Below are 16,155 nucleotides of genomic sequence, written 5' to 3' on the forward strand. Positions count from 1 at the left end.
TTTAGAAAGAAAGCATGGTACCATATTCAAGACAGAAGAAAGTTTCTAAATACATTCATGCCCAAAACTAAACAATGTGGTTTTAGGTACCTCCAGAAAACTTTACCCAAGCACACCCCAAAATCAAGCAAACCAGCAGTACCAGTAAATAAGGCCCTTTTGCAGTCCAGTCTCTTGAGCCACCCAGTCCATACTTCTTTCCTGCTAGAATAATGACAGGGATGCCTTCTTTCTGGTACAACTCTGCTGCTTCAAACACATCTAGCTGTGGAATAGTAAAGTGAAATAGTCTGAGTGAGGTTTAAATCTGTAGCAACATTTCAGTGCAGCTATGCAAGCAAATATATTTTTACCGTTTGTCCAGATGGAAAGTGAATTGTTTTAGGAGCTGGTTTTCCTATGAATTTATTCAGAAGTTTGATATTTGCAAAGGTACCTCTTGTCATCACAGCATCGTTACCTCTTCGAGCCCCGTAAGAGTTGAATTCACGAGGTGTGAGTCTAGAATAAAAGAAATACTTAACAGGGATACCTCATGTAAAACTACATCATGATTTTTATAATTATGACAACAGCTTTTAAGTTTTCAGTGCAAGATGTAAAGAACTACTTCACAGAATAATAGACTTGTTGGGGTTGGAAGAGATCTCAAGGATCATCCAGTTCCAACCCCCCTGCCATAGGCAAGGACACCTCACACTAGATCAGGCTGCCCACAGCCACATCCAGCCTGGCCTTAAAAACCTCCAGGGATGAGGCTTCTACCACCTCCCTGGACAACCTGTTCCAGTGTCTCACCACCCTCATGGCGTAAAACTTCTTCCTAACATCCAGTCTGAATCTACCCTCTTCTAGTTTTGCTCCATTCCCCCTAGTCTTATCGCTGAGATCCTAAAAAGTCCCTCCCCAGCTTTCTTGTAGATCCCCTTTAGATACTGGAAGGCCACAGTAAGGTCTCCTCAGAGCCTTCTCTTCTCCAGACTGAACAGCCCCAACTCTTTCAGTCTGTCCTCATAGGAGAGGTGCTCCAGCCCTCTGATCATCCTCGTGGCCCTTCTCTGGATGCTTTCCAGCACCTCCAGATCCTTCTTGTAATAGGAGCTCCAGAACTGGATGCAGTACTCCAGGTGGGGTCTCACCAGAGCTGAGTAGAGAGGGAGAATCATCTCCCTTGACCTGCTGGCTATACTTCTCTTGATGCAGCCCAGGATCTGGTTGGCTTTCTGGGCTGCAAGTGCACACTGGTGGCTCATGTTGAGCTTCTCATCCACCAGCACCCCCAAGTCTCTTTCTTCAGGGCTGCTCTCAAGCCAGTCACTGCCCAGCCTATATCATGCTTGGGACTGTCCCAACCCAGATGCAGGACCTTGCATTTGGTCTGGTTGAACCTCATGAGGTTGTCATGGGCCCACCTCTCCAGTCTGTCCAGGTCCCTCTGGATGGATCCCTTCCCTCCAGCCTGTCTGCTGCACCACACAGCTTGGTGTCATCAGCAAACTTGCTGAGGGTGCACTCAGCGCCACTGTCCATGTCACCAACAAAGATGTTGAACAAGACTGGTCCCAGGACTGAGCCCTGAGAGACTCCACTTGTCACTGGCCTCCACTTGGACATGGACCCATTGACAGCCACTCTTTGGGTGCTGCCATCAAGCCAGTTCTTTATCCACTGAATGGTCCATCCATCAAACCCTGACTGCACCAGCTTGGAGACCAGGATGTTGTGTGGGACAGCGTCAAAGGCTTTGCTCAGTGCCAGGTAAATGATACCAGTTGCCCAGCCTTCATCTATTAGTGTTGTGACCTTGTCATAGAAGGCCACCAGGTTTGTCAGGCAGGATTTGCCCTTGGTGAAGCCATGCTGATTGTACCCAATCACCTCTTCATTATTCTTCTGTGTCTCAGCAGTGCCTCCAGGAGGATCTGCTCCATGATCTTACCAGGCACAGAGGTGAGACTGACTGGTTCCCTGGGTCATCTTTCTTTCCCTTTCTGAAAATGGGGGTTATGTGTTTCCCCTTTCCCAGTCAGTGGGGACCTCCCTCAACTGCCATGACTTTTGCAACCTCATCTGCCAGTTCCCTCAGCACCCATGGGTGTATCTCATCAGGTACCATGGACTTAAACACTTGCAGGTTCTTGAGATGGTCACAAACCTGATCTTCACTCACAATGGGCAGTTCCTTCTTCCAGTCCCTGCCATTATCTTTTGTGACCCCAGAAGTGTGGCTGGAGCCCTTGTCAGTGAAGACTGAGGTAAAGAAGTCATTGAGAACCTCAGCCTTCTCCATGTCACTGGTCACCCCCCTCATTTCCTTTCAGAGGGGGCCCACGCCTTCCCTAGTCTTCTTTTTACCATTAATATACCTGTAGAAATTCTTAGTCTTCCCCCTGATCTCCCTGGCTAGATTTAACTCTAACTGAGCTTTAGCTTTCCTAACCAGGTTTCTTGCTGCTCGGGCAGCTTCCTTATATGCCCCCCATTCTTAGCTGTCCTTTCTTCCACTCCTGCTTTCCTCTTTGTGGGGACACTTTGCTCCTGGGCATGGAGAAGGTGGTCCTTGAATACTGACCAGCTATCCTGGGACCCTCTTCCCTCTAGGGCTTTGTCCCACAGTACTTTGGCCAGCAGATCCCTGAAGTGATCAATGTCTGCATGCCTAAAGTTCAGGGTTGTAAGCTTGGGATGTGCCTTCTTAATTGCCCTGAGGATCTTAAATTCTATTGCATCATGGTCACTGCAGCCAAGGTTATCCCTGAGCCTCACATTGGTCACCAGCCCTTCTCTATTGGTGAGAACAAGGTCCAGCATAGCACCTTTCCTTGTTGGTTCCTCTACCATTTGGAGCAGGAAGTTGTCATCTATGCATTCCAGGAACATCCTGGAACACTGGTACCCAAGCTGTCCCTTCAGCAGATGTCAGGGTGGTTGAAATCCCCCACAAGGACCAGAGCTTGTGCCCATGAAGCCACTTCTATTTGCCTGTGGAGGGCCTCATCTGCTTGCTTCTGCTGGTCAGGTGGCCTGTAGCAGACCCCTACAGTAACATCTCCTTCCCCTGTCTTCCCTTTAATCTTCACCCATATGCTGTCAACGAGCTCATCATACTTTCCCAGGTGGAGCTCCACTGATTCCAGCTGGTCACTGATATAGAGAGCAACACCTCCCCCCCTCCTCCCCTGCCTGTCCTTCTTCAAGGGCTTGTATCCAACAAAGATGACCATTATAAATCACGACCAAAATGTGTAAATCACTGCTACATCATTCATGAAGAAAGATGCTCTGTGACCTCATTATTAAGTGCTATGAACAGTATGGTACTTAAAAAATTAGAGGGAGACTTTTGTCTACCTGTTCTGCCTGTTTACTAATGCTTTTGCCTCTATCAGCATACTTATTAGGCTTTGTATCAAAGTAACACCTTTGCTCATAAATCAAATGACCATCCTGGGATTAAAGGACCATTAATTCTTCTCTCCTCCTAACACTACTCATTGAAACTGAAGTCAATTGTTAGGAAAAAGAGTGCACAGCAGAGGCTATTCTTTTGCCATGCCTCACTGATACCGTAACAATAATAATACAGCTTTGTAATGCAGCACAACGTCATTTCCAAAACACCCTCAAGAGATGTGGCATTCAACAGCCCAGCATTGTGTTGTGTTCTGTGACTGTTCAGAATATCAGACGAGGTGAAAGGCCCCTACTACTGCTGCAGAGGTTATGTTATAGCACCTAGCACATTAATTTGTAAAACTGGCCCTCATTTTTTAAGCTGTTTGTTTCCAGAGCTCCTGAGCTTTTTTGTGTACTTGCCGGATCCTGAGGCCAGTGACAGTACAGTGACTAACCTCATGTGAACAGAGCGGTCACCTGATCTGCAAAGTAGTATGTTATTTTTGCTTTGGCATACATTAGGGCAGATATGAGGTATTTAAAAGTGTATCTCAGCTGTTTGTTGTAACCTTAGAGACTGCAAGAACGTTGATTACTGGAACTGCAAGACAAGTGCTTACTTAGAAACCCTAGCAGCAGTTACTACTTGCTGTATCCACCCATCATCTCCACTTCATGCAGACATTTATAAAGAAAGCATTGATCAATGATTTGGCATGTGAAGGAGCACTCTGATACAATCACAGCTGTTGACCATGAGAAGTCCTTACCCTTTGCTGGTCAGATACTTAGCAGCAGCACTACTCCTTGCAATGCTTCCAGCAGGGGATATGTGATCTGTAGTTACAGAATCGCCCAAATAGAGCAGGACATGGGCATTTTGAATCGGCTGTGGTGCAACTGCTTCTTTGGCCTATAAGGGAAGGGGCAGGCAGGAAAAAAAAAAAAACAACAAAAAGAAACCTATTTTTCTTCCCAGATTCTTAGAAACATAAAAGATACCTGCACTACGTGAAGACACATTGATGTACAGGCTCCACTCATGCTACAGCTAACAAACAGTATTTGAAAGGCTGAGAAATATTTTTCATAATCAATTGTATTACTTGAACATCAAAACTCTACTGGATTAGCTATTCCTTTACTTAAAGGTAATGCATGTCATCTAGTGGATGTATCCACGTACTTACAAGTTTATCAAAAAAGGAAGGACATCTGATATAAGTAGATTTTAAATCCCAGGGAAATAAAGTCGACTCAGGCGCTTCCAGTAAATTCCATCGTTTGTTTCCTTTCTACACAAAAGAAAATTAACCAGGTAGGACAGAGAAAGTGGTTTACACTCTTCCTACATTCTGAAACCAAAGACTTAATGGTGACTTTCCTTTTATTTTCTATTATGTACTACAAGTTATCTTGCTGGGTATTGCTTAAAAAAAAAAAAAAAAAAAAATCACTGTTTAATACAGGTACCCATCTCAGTTAAGTCCTCCTTTACAGTAATGGAAGTAAATAACAAACCTATTATATGTCCAACTAGAAGATATTACAAAGCTACACTGAAATGCAATCTTGAAGTTATGTAGAACAAAAGTCCATTCTCACCTCCATTTTTTCTTTCAATTCCTTAAACATAGATGATATCACACACTCTTCCTCTACTCCGTGGAGTTCACTTCGGGTGGGCCAAATATCTCGCAGGTAAATGCTTTTGCCATTAAAGCCAGTGCCTGAGTAAGATTTTAAAGAGAACAGTTATTTTGAAAAATAAAATATTACACTTTATGTCTTTGTGTTAGAATATGAATACCTGTATGTTCAGATCTCCAGGCATGGTACCAATATGCAAAGAATTGATTCAGTTAAATGGCTGCTTTGCTTTAGCTATGAGCAACCCCAAATACAGCTGAACTTTCTCTACAAATACACTGCTTCTGGATGCTGAAATGTATGTGAACAAACTGCTTCTACATGTGCATTAGATGAAGAGATAGAAGATGCAAGGAAGCACTTACCCAAAGGCTCTGTTTCAAAGTCTATTCTAACAGTGCCCGCGATGGCATAAGCCACCACTAGTGGTGGTGAAGCAAGGTAGTTGGCACGGACACAGTCACAGAGACGTCCTTCAAAGTTCTTTGTTCCAGACAACACTCCACAGGCAATTACATCACCCTGAAAGACAGACCATACACATTTTACTAGGACTTTGTGCTAATTCAACAGCTTGTGCTGTTTTTTTTGACTAAATCAGATGCATTCTACTTCAAATACTTCAATTTAAAGGCATTTTGCTCTTCCCCCACTACCCTTCCTCCTTTCTCACTCCTGACCTTGTGATGTATTCTCTAGTCATTTTGGTGAACTCCTGCCTGTTATTTCTTATATTTTTCTTCTGCAGCTGTTTCAAAATTGCTACTTCACTCAAGCACACAGCTCTTCAAAATCCTCCTCTCCATTTAAAACACAAAATCTACACATGGCATCCTCCAGAAAGATTTCATCCTATGCATTTATCTTGCTGTTTCTATCTCTATGCTACAAATACCATTTATTACCTTGATTTCACATAGCAATGAATGACCATAGCCTCCCTGACCACAGTCTCCCACGTGCAAAAATATCACACAAAGTCCAAACCAACAATGAAGTGAGAACTGTATTTCTGTGTTCAACAACCCTTAGAGCTTTACCTGCTTTATTGCATTCCTGATGGCTTCTGGCAAGGGGGCAGTGTTTCCAACGCAGGTTGAACACCCGTAGCCAACGACCTCAAAACTACATAGGGGGGAAAAAACAACACCAAAGAACACACTAAGTGATTAAAAGCAATTTTTTTTAGCAAACCATCTTCTTTTATTAGCAATCACTGAAAATATCTTTTTCTCTCCTTTGACAATCAGACTTTTTAGAAAGTGAAGAACAGATAGTAGTATATCTCACTGATGCAAGCAGGAAGATACAAGGTAATAGGTTTGTAAATGATTAAAATAAATTAAAATACCTCAGGATTTTACCATAGGTAATGACAAAGCAAAGATAGTAACATTTCTCAGAGAGCACAGCTGGGTACTCACATAATTATAAACAATCTAACTTACTGCTACAGAGCAACCTAAAACCATCTCAAACAAACCACAAGAGCAATGTTGAGACAAGACTAATGAAGACTCTCATGAGAAATTAACATCCAGTTTCCTCTTTTAAAAACGTATAAACAAATACATCTTGTTCTTTAAGATACAAGTTAAGTGTATTGTAACTGAAAAAAACAGCTCAGATGAAGTAGATATACACATTGGAAATTTTAAGGTGGGAATAAAATGGAGTAAACTAACTTTAAGTCAACAAGTAGTTAAAATGGCAATCTATTAAGTTAAGAATTAGCCAACCAAAATGAACTGCAACCATATTTATCAACCTGCATAAAACCCTTGTGCATTATTTTCCGAAGATCAGAAACGAAGGGGTCACCACAACTCACCCAAGCTTGCTGAGGTATGGCAATACTCCACTGGAACTGAGGTAATGCGTAACCATTCCACTGCCTGGTGATAAACTTGTTCTTATGTAAGGTTTAACCACTAGGCCAGCTTCAACAGCTTTTTTAGCCAGGAGTCCTACGGAAAAAAACAAACCAACGGACAACTTATGTTTTGCGTATCCTTTACGAGAACATCTATGTGGTGCTACCTTAATTAAGTATAAAAACCCTAGAGGATAAGTAGACCTTCAGTTTATCAAATAATTATTCAAGCAAGTAGTTGTTGTGAAATTTAACTCGTAACAGTACCATTCAGGTTTTTTGCTCTCCTTCCTGTAACACAGATGCCCATTTTTCTTTTCTATAAGAATGGTATCTTTCTCATGTTCTAGCTGATAGTGTAAATACATTTACTCTCTTCTAATAAAGGCCACACAATTTCAAAGGTAAGCTTGCCTTGGCCACAGATAACCTTGAAAGAAAAAAGCAAGGTCTAACAGAGGATTAGCTCCTCTGAGTTGCACGCAACTTGTGAATGTAGGGCACACAGGAACTAAAGCACAGAACACCCAGTCAGCAGTATGGATTTTCCTTCCAGACTGCAGCTCACTATTGCTCAAGTGACCATCATGAAGCATGAAGGGAAAGCTAAAGCCCACCCTCTGCAATACTATGTGCATCCATCTGAATAGAGCCCTAAAACTGGTTATGTGTTGAAATACTAGCGAATGTATTGGTAATTACTATCATTAGTATTGCTTTACAGCACAAATTCTGAGACTGGATTATTGAAAACTCACTTTCATTATATAACCTCCAGAATATACAAATTTAGGGCTAAAAAATTTACAGTTTCAAAGCCCTAGGTCAAGTTATTAGAGAGAGCTACAAACTGAAGGTAAAGGGTGTGTAAATATGGGAGCACTATCAAGACTCAGCTGTCACTAGTCAGACCATACCTGCAGCAAGCATGACGGACGGGTTACAATTGTTTGTGCAGCTGATTACTGCAGCAATGACAACAGAGCCATGAGACAGCTTGTACTCGTTTCCTTCATAGTGAACAGGTATAATGTCATTCTGTTTCTCAGCTGCAATCTGAAACCCTTTAACTCCAAACTAAATAACAAAAACACACATTAGCAGGTATTTTAGTACAGAAGGTATAACATTACAGCAAAACCAAGTGAACCCTCACTCTAAAATACTCAGTTGTCCCATTAGGAAACCTGAAACAGATTTTAAGAGCAGCTCTCACTTCATGCCTCTCTCCATACATACAGAGGTCTCATCCTTCTTTCTTCCTAACTGCATTAACTCTGCAACAATGGTGAACAATTGCCAGACAAAGCACAGTTGATCCCACTTTCATTTCCTGCTATACATGAAAGTACACATCTTCACAGGACACATCTATTTTTTACACAATACTTGTTTCTGAATTAGAAGCATTTCCAAGATTTTAACTAGAAGAGGATGGCAGCTAAAACCAGACTGGGTCACTTGACATTTCACACCCTCCAGCTCTGAAGTATTCAGTCATGCTCCAAAGCTGCCTTTCAACCTCAGATACTCTGTGATGGATGATCAGTTATGACTTCGCTCTCCAGCACAACTGATTATTCTGTATTAGTCACCTCATTATAAGCTAGACATGCTAAAACCAACAGAAATTATTTTTCCAGAGTCTCCCAGTGTATGTGTTTGTAATACAGCTCCCAGTCTCCACTTTAAGGACAGACACTAAAGATGAAGATGTGTTCCTACACTAACTACATTCTTAGACATTTGTGCACATTTCTAACCAAAACTGTCACCTTCAGAGTAAAAACATTCCCTCCGTGAAGTCAAATTAAGCTGCAAGCAAAAATAATGTACTAAGTTAAGAACTCAGAACATTGGTTATCTATAAATCTTGGAAGCCCTTCAGTATCTCCACTAAGAAGCGAGTTTTCTTTTCTTATGGTAATTCTGGACTGGAAATGAAGTAAAATACAGCTGATAAGCTCTGTAAATAAGAAAATGTTCCCCAAACTTACACTATTAAGTTTTTCCTCCCTGCAAGCTGAACTGGGAAATCAATTCTGTTTGGAAGTTCGTGTTCCTGACAACACACCTATGACTGACCAGCTACTGTTCTCAGAACACTCATGCCGCAAAACAGTGTCCCCAAATAAGCTGTTTACATAGGAATAAGGAGGAATTGTAACAATTTTTTTCACCTGAATTTTAGCAAGTACCTTTTGAAGAGCACATCAGTTGTACACACCTTTTCATTTAAGCAGGCTTGGAAGTCACTCTTCATGTTAGTAACAGCCACTCTGTCTTGGGACCTCTTGGGGCCACTGACGTATGGAATTATGGAACTTAAATTAATTTGTACTACCTAAAACAAACAAAATCAGAGCAAGATTGCTCAATCCCAGCCCAACATTACACTGAATACACTCTAGACAGACATGACCTCTTGTTTAAAGAATCAGTGTTCGCAGACATTAAAACTCTGGGCTCCCATTTTCAAGACTGCCCACTCTCAGAGGCTGTTCATCTAATTCAAAGTGCTTTAACACCACCCCTGACATTCTATCACCCCTAAGACTTACCCACTCTCTCAGGAGTGGCAGGAATTCAGTATCTATAAGCTGACATAACCATTATTGTACTTCCTCTCTGTCCCACTTCCCCTCTGTATTCTGGAAACATACCCTGCTTCTCAAAAATGTGAGTTAATAAATGCAAGGCTTATTAAAGCAATAAAAATTGAAACAGGAGACAGAATTGTTAACTCAGCAGTGGTTATTTTTTTTTTTTTTACAAGAATTAATCAGACAAAAACAGGTCATTTAAAACATACCTGGGAATACTCAGGTTCTCTGGAAGAACTTTCATAATTTCTAAATAACTTCACAGCTTTAAGATATGCTTCCATGACCTCAAGCTTGGCCTTGTCAAAACCTTAGGAAGATTATTTCAAACACAAAAAAAGTCACATAAAAAAGGCCAACCAAAACACACAATTCTAATTTTTTTCAAGGCACACCACTTCCATACCCAACGTCCAGGAGCTATTCAGAAGTAATACAGAATCAAAACACATGAATTTTTTAATAAGCTTAACTTTCCTTCTTGTGTCAAAGAACAGAGTAAGATGTTAAAACCCTAACAGCTGCAATTCTCACTGCATTCCCATATTTATTCATAAAGCTTTCCTCTACTAAGATTTACTTGTTTAACACAGACCATGTAATTAGTTGATAATAGGCAGTATTACTGCCTATTATTATAAAATGTTTCATTTGCTCTGCACTGACCAAACAAAACTTGTTTGCTATTCCATTCAACACATTTAACTTATATTTGAGTGACAGATTTCAATTTCAGAAAGGCTTACTAATGCTCATGGTTTTGTGGTCTTTGTTTGGTGTTGGGTTTTCTATTTTCCCTGTGGCTTTCTCCAAAATAAATAAAACATCTCATTGTGGAAAAAAGAAGAAAGAAAGAAATATCAGGAACGTGTTGTGATTTGTTTTGCATTATCACTTATTTCTAGTAATCCTTTTAGATTTTGATTTTGTGGGAAATCTGTAGATGTTAAGGAATGGAGAAGACTTAATTCCTTACATTTTCAAAATGCAAGAATTTTCTTAATAATTTTCTTTGACAGTTGACATACGCTTTTAAAAAGGACTCCAAATGCTGTAAAACAACATGGTACCAGTAAATCCAGTATTAGACAAACCAGCCAAACTGGACACAATCCTCACATGCAAGTCACCTATCCACACGTCAGTATTGGGCAGACAACAGCTACAGCCTCCTTTTGTACATGGCACACATGGAGTCAAAATTGGCCACAAGAAAATTCATGCCAATAAAGCAGGCAAATAATCTGTACCTATACACCATGTACCATGTGCCCCCTGAAAACAGGCAGCAGTAAATCTGTCTGATACAACTTCTGCGGTAGGGGTACAGCAGATTTTAGACATGAAACGCATTATCAGAACTCTGCAGAAAGTCATTGTTTAAGAACGATGAGGTTTTAAGCAAAAAGCCCACATGTACCTAAACCACTGTGACAACGAATCACTATTTTAACATCATCCTTACCTGTATGCTTTAAGTGCTTCAGTGTCACATTATCAACAGGGAAAAAGCTCAGAATAGCACCATATTCAGGACACATATTTGCTATCGTGGTTCGGTCTGCTACAGACAGCTGGGAAACTCCACTCCCAAAAAACTCCACAAATTTTCCAGCAACATCAGCTTGCCTAAGTTGCTGTTAAAAAGAAGACAACATTTGCAATGTGAAAAAGTACAGCACAAGCAACATTTGTTTCCACAATGCACAAAAAGCAAGCCATGAACATTTGAAATGAAAAGCTGAACCCCTAAAGCTGGTACCTGCAAAAACCCCAAGCCCTATCAACAACTGGATTCTAAAAATCTGCACTGGAAGTTGACACAATAAACCGCACCTCCACCTGCAGCTGAGTTCTTTGGCTTTCCTAGTCAAGAACAGATAGATGCTTCTTAAGGCACACACCAGAAAGAATAAATTATTTTCAAAGCAATCACAGCCCTTTAAGTGCTTTGATGCTCACTTCACCTACTGCAGCAGCAACAGCTTGTTCCACCCTGACAAAACCCTCTCTGCAGAAAATACATTCCTGAGTACTACCATCTTACAGCTATTGACAGGCCTGGTGTCTTACAAGAGAGGCAAACACATTAAGAGGGTATCCAGAAAAACAGAGATGTAGTCTACATGGTGTCAGTAGGAGAAAGGAAAAAAAGACTTCTCCTTCCTGCCCTGAACTCTTTTTCAGTGACAGAGGGCCTATAAATAAATCACTCTATTGGGGAAAAAAAAAGAAAAAAGAAAACCACCACACTACTTTGGAGGACTACTAAAAAAACAAGTTAGGGATTACTTGTACCTTGCTGCACTGCCATAATTAAAGGAATACCAAAAATGCTCCCAGCATTTAATTCCATTCTCAAACCCCACAGGTAGAACTCCTGTGCTTTCTTTTGCAAAGGCATCAAACTCTTACCTTTGTGATGCTTAGAACAACATCTATGGCTGTAGCAAGGGAGCTGGCTGTGCCTGTCAGTTCACACCCAACAACCTCAGGCAAAGCAAGAGTAACTGGCATCCCTAGCATCACTGCTTCCGTTTCAATCCCCCCAACACCTGGAAGGAGAATGGGAGGTTGTCTGTCATCAGCTTATGTTAGCTACAATAAATATTTTGATGTCCTAAAAATCTAACTAAACACTTCCTGTCAAAGGCTGCCGTAAGAAATGTAGAAGTTCTCTTAAACAGTTGAACCAGAAAAATAAAACCAAGCGAGAATGCTGCTGAAGTTAGACTTCAGGCAACCAGAAAATAATTTTCTATCTAAAATTAGCTTTCCAACAGAAAAGAAACCTTGAAGCATATTTTACACTGCATGTACAAAAAGGACTTATTTGAATATCAACTGCTTTTTGGCTATTTTCTCTTCAAATTACTGCCTTTAGAAACTGCTTTTTGTAAGTGTTAAAGTTGAGATTACTTTTAGACAAAAAGCATTCTGAAGAATAATTTGTGACAGAGTTTGTTAATGCTTGAGACAGAAATGTCCAGTGGGAAGAAGCGATTTCTCAGCAGGGCTTGAGCATGCCTTTCAAAGTGCTATCAAGTTATTCTCAGCATACTTACCCCAGCCCAAGATACCCAAGCCATTTACCATGGTTGTATGAGAATCTGTGCCAACCACACTATCTGGATATAGGAAATCTTTAACTTCAAAAACAACTCTTGACAAATATTCCAAGTTAACTTGGTGTGCCATTCCAGTCTCTGGTGGAATTATGGATATATTCTTGAAAACCTTTGAACTCCACTGTAATTTTTCCAAAATGAGGAAAAAAAGAGAGATGCATTTTTTAAAAGGTGTAATCCATTCTTAGATCATAACGAAAAAGGCAAAAATTATATGCAATAAACCACTACCTACTATTTATAAACCAGGCTTTTGCTTATTTGTCAAAGGAGGCAAGTAATCCCCTAGGATTTTGTACATTCTCAATCAACAAAACCATTCCATTCCTGCTGAAGGCCACATCAGTAATTCACATCTACCTTTCAGAAGCAGGTCTGCATAGATCTATCTTTCAGTTTGCACAATTGATTCCAAGCACAGCTAAGACTAGTATTTAGACCATAGAACCTAAGCACTAGTATTTATAGCATGATTTAGTTTAGGTTTTATACTCCTGGAGGAGACTGAAGATGCAATTTAGAAGTGTTTTACCACATGCGAACTCAGGATGACAGAACTACAAAAGCTGACATGGAAACTTGTAACAAGACTCAGCTCAGCAGTTTCCCTCCTTAATAATGTACAAGCTAATTTGCAACTTTCAGAAAGCAATCTCCTCATCTACCTATATGAGAATATTTTTATCTCAGTGCTCTGGATTCCTAAACCACACTAAATCAGCAGATGAGAATCAAGTATCTATGTTGTGGATCCCTGGCTAGCAACAATACAAGGCTTCTATTAAAAACTAGTTTACTAGTACTGCTGCTAGTTTGGGAGCTGCAATGTCTCAACTCTGACTTCTGTCCAACACATCCAACTTCAGTAAGGTTTGTAACAGAAGTATGGATAAATTAACTTGTTATCCAGAAACTCACTGTGACCTCAAGCACCGAGTTCATTAAGAAGACTAATGCTGCATAAATACCTACTTTGGCCACTACCTTCAAACCAGTGAACCAAATCAGTGCAAACGTTTTCAAGTTAGCATTAAAAAAAAAAATTAACTCCCCTTTTAGTGACACCCAGATTAGAACCTCTGCCACCTAACAGCTTTTAAGATTTGAAGTCACAAACCATGTTATCAGCAAATTTTATGTTCCTATAAAAAATTCAAATTGAGAGTCATTTCTCAATTATTACATTCATCATCCCAACCTGAATCCTGGTACACAAATAGTGCAAGCTCTTCAGATAGCCAAACACACAAAGCCCACAGGTACACATATATACCTTAAAAAACTGAAGCCTCTCTCTGTTTCTGCCAAATTCCATCTCTTGATTTTTCAGTACTGTCTCAGGCCTAGGAAGACAGCAAGTTTAAAAGGACTGTCATAATTTATTTCAAATTACAGAGGAACAAGTTATTTTTGTTTGATTAAAGATGCATTTAAGCCTGCAGCACAATCTGAAGGGGCTTATTAGAACAAAGATAATTCTTTCCTTGCAGCAAGCTTTCTGTAAACAGTGGAAAAAATCCTGATTTGATCTGTGCTGTGCTTGAGCACATTTATTTTAGGTTTAGGTTTTTTGAGATAAATGCTTTCAGCAAACAGTCATTTTAAGAAATGTATTCCAAAACCGTAATACAACACACAGACTTTTTCACCTTGCACACCTTTAAATTAAACAAAGAACTCTGTAGGGACTGAGTGGAACATCAGGGCAATTATAACTATCCCCCATTTCTGTATTTTTTGCCTCTATGCCACAGTTCTTTGTTCACAAAGACTCATCAGTACAGTGTTACATAATGAACCATATTAGTGAGAGTATTCATCAAGATACTGATACTCATTATAAAGGAGTAATCCACAATTTAAGCCTTAGGTCTGAGAAGGTGGATAAGTAATGGAACACACTTGCTTTGTGCCAGGAAGGAAGGGAGTCCTCACTTTTCTAGAGGTGTATTTTACATCCTGACCCTTCCCTGCAGTATGAGAAGATTGGTGGCTGTTCTGCTCTGCAAGGCCCCCCCATGATATTCATCACCGTGATAAATACTGCTGCTGTTTTGCTGCCAGAAACATCAGTATATCTGAAAACATTTTCAATTCTGCATTCTGACACCTGTACTGAGCAGGAATATTTTCGTAACTATAATATACACAAGACAACTAGCATCACATCACCGTGGGATACAGGTTTGGTCAGGTTTAAACCACACACTTGTCCAGCACAGGAAGATAACGATCTGAAGTCTATCCTCCCAAAGCAGTGGGGGTGAAAGAGGAGGATGGTGACATTAAATTTTAAATTTTAAAATTTCACTTAAAATTACAAAATTTTAAGTGAAATGGTCCACAGTGACCTGCTATTAACATTGAAAATCTGGAACAGAGAGAGAGATGAGGTCCCCCTCATACAGGCAGGATATTCAATGAATTTCAACTCAGTGACAGATGGACTGTGAGATTCCACAGAAGCTGGGAGATGATGAATAGGTTAGTTCTTAGCTCCTAGGAGACAGAATTTTTGAAAAGTTCTCATGGAAAATCCAAGATTTCCTTTTAGAAATAAATCAATGCTTCATTGATTTAGTTATTGAGCTTTAATTCATAACAGACTGAGGATTACTCCCATGCTTTGGTGCCTTGTAAAGAAACAAAGGAAGTCTCAAAATTTAATTTAAAAATCAAAGCCATAAGTCACACAGCTGGCCATCTGCACTGTTTAGTAAAACCCTTCTTGTAAATAAATAAATAAATAAATGCATTAATTCATTGTAGACTAACTCAAATCTGCTACACCAGACCTTACAGATGCTGAAACCTGTTCACGGCACATGCGAAAAACAGTAGAGAGGAGCCGGGGAGGAGTAAAATCACATCTCTATCAATTGTCACAGCATTTACAGCAAAGGAAGCTCTCATACTCAGGCAGGGGCTGCAGGTGGAAGGGACAGAGGATGGGCGTGTTCTCGATCTGTGCTGGAAACTGCCCCGTGCCACGACCCACGTCTCCGGTGCCACACGGCCCCTTGCAGCCTGTCTGGCCCCTGCAAGGCAGCTTCCGAGGCTGTGCCCTCAGTGGAGAAAGCTTTGCCACCGGCTTCTGGGAATCACCACCTCCAGGATTTGGAGCGTTCTGTATTGCACTGCAACAGCAAACACAGTAATTGAAACATCAGGAAGTTTGCTCTGGTTTTTGGGGATTTGTTTTGTGTTTACCTTTTTCTTTGTTTGTTCATTCGTTTGGGGGTTTTGTGGTTGTTGTGTTTTTTTGCCATTGTTTTTCAGTGGTTGTGGGGGCTTTTTGCAGTATGTTCAACAGATTATAAAAATATCTGAAAAAAGTCACTTTACAACACCTGTTGCTAAGTAAACTACCAATGAATAGGCTTAGTGACATAATCTAGTGTGGTGACAAGTGAACAGAACTGTGTTGTCTGAAAAATTAACACCAGATAAACTACTCCTTGAATTTCTTCACAATAGTCCAGACATCTCTACCAACCATGCTGCA

The 16,155-nt window shown here is 40.4% G+C and overlaps 1 protein-coding gene across 3 annotated transcripts in view; it reads right to left on the minus strand.

Annotated features, from left to right (window-relative positions):
- The window catches only part of IREB2 (iron responsive element binding protein 2), a 28,921-nt gene that overhangs the window by 4,522 nt on the left and 8,244 nt on the right, over nucleotides 1–16,155 (minus strand). Inside the window, exons 5-20 of one of the 3 annotated variants that reach the window (XM_054388076.1) lie at nucleotides 15,566–15,787; nucleotides 13,924–13,993; nucleotides 12,588–12,771; nucleotides 11,938–12,077; nucleotides 10,988–11,159; nucleotides 9,732–9,832; nucleotides 9,147–9,263; nucleotides 7,837–7,996; nucleotides 6,878–7,013; nucleotides 6,087–6,171; nucleotides 5,412–5,568; nucleotides 5,002–5,126; nucleotides 4,587–4,691; nucleotides 4,167–4,309; nucleotides 354–501; nucleotides 143–265 (exon numbers count right to left, since the gene is read on the minus strand). In XM_054388076.1, the coding sequence (XP_054244051.1) occupies nucleotides 143–265; nucleotides 354–501; nucleotides 4,167–4,309; nucleotides 4,587–4,691; nucleotides 5,002–5,126; nucleotides 5,412–5,568; nucleotides 6,087–6,171; nucleotides 6,878–7,013; nucleotides 7,837–7,996; nucleotides 9,147–9,263; nucleotides 9,732–9,832; nucleotides 10,988–11,159; nucleotides 11,938–12,077; nucleotides 12,588–12,771; nucleotides 13,924–13,993; nucleotides 15,566–15,787 (2,188 nt within the window). Of the gene's footprint in view, nucleotides 1–142; nucleotides 266–353; nucleotides 502–4,166; nucleotides 4,310–4,586; nucleotides 4,692–5,001; nucleotides 5,127–5,411; nucleotides 5,569–6,086; nucleotides 6,172–6,877; nucleotides 7,014–7,836; nucleotides 7,997–9,117; nucleotides 9,264–9,731; nucleotides 9,833–10,976; nucleotides 11,160–11,937; nucleotides 12,078–12,587; nucleotides 12,772–13,923; nucleotides 13,994–15,565; nucleotides 15,788–16,155 lie in introns of those variants that run through there. The other 2 variants (XM_054388077.1, XM_054388078.1) reach the window with 2 other exon arrangements.

The sequence above is a fragment of the Indicator indicator genome, chromosome 16, assembly GCF_027791375.1.
Source record: "Indicator indicator isolate 239-I01 chromosome 16, UM_Iind_1.1, whole genome shotgun sequence".
NCBI classification, from domain to species: domain Eukaryota; kingdom Metazoa; phylum Chordata; class Aves; order Piciformes; family Indicatoridae; genus Indicator; species Indicator indicator.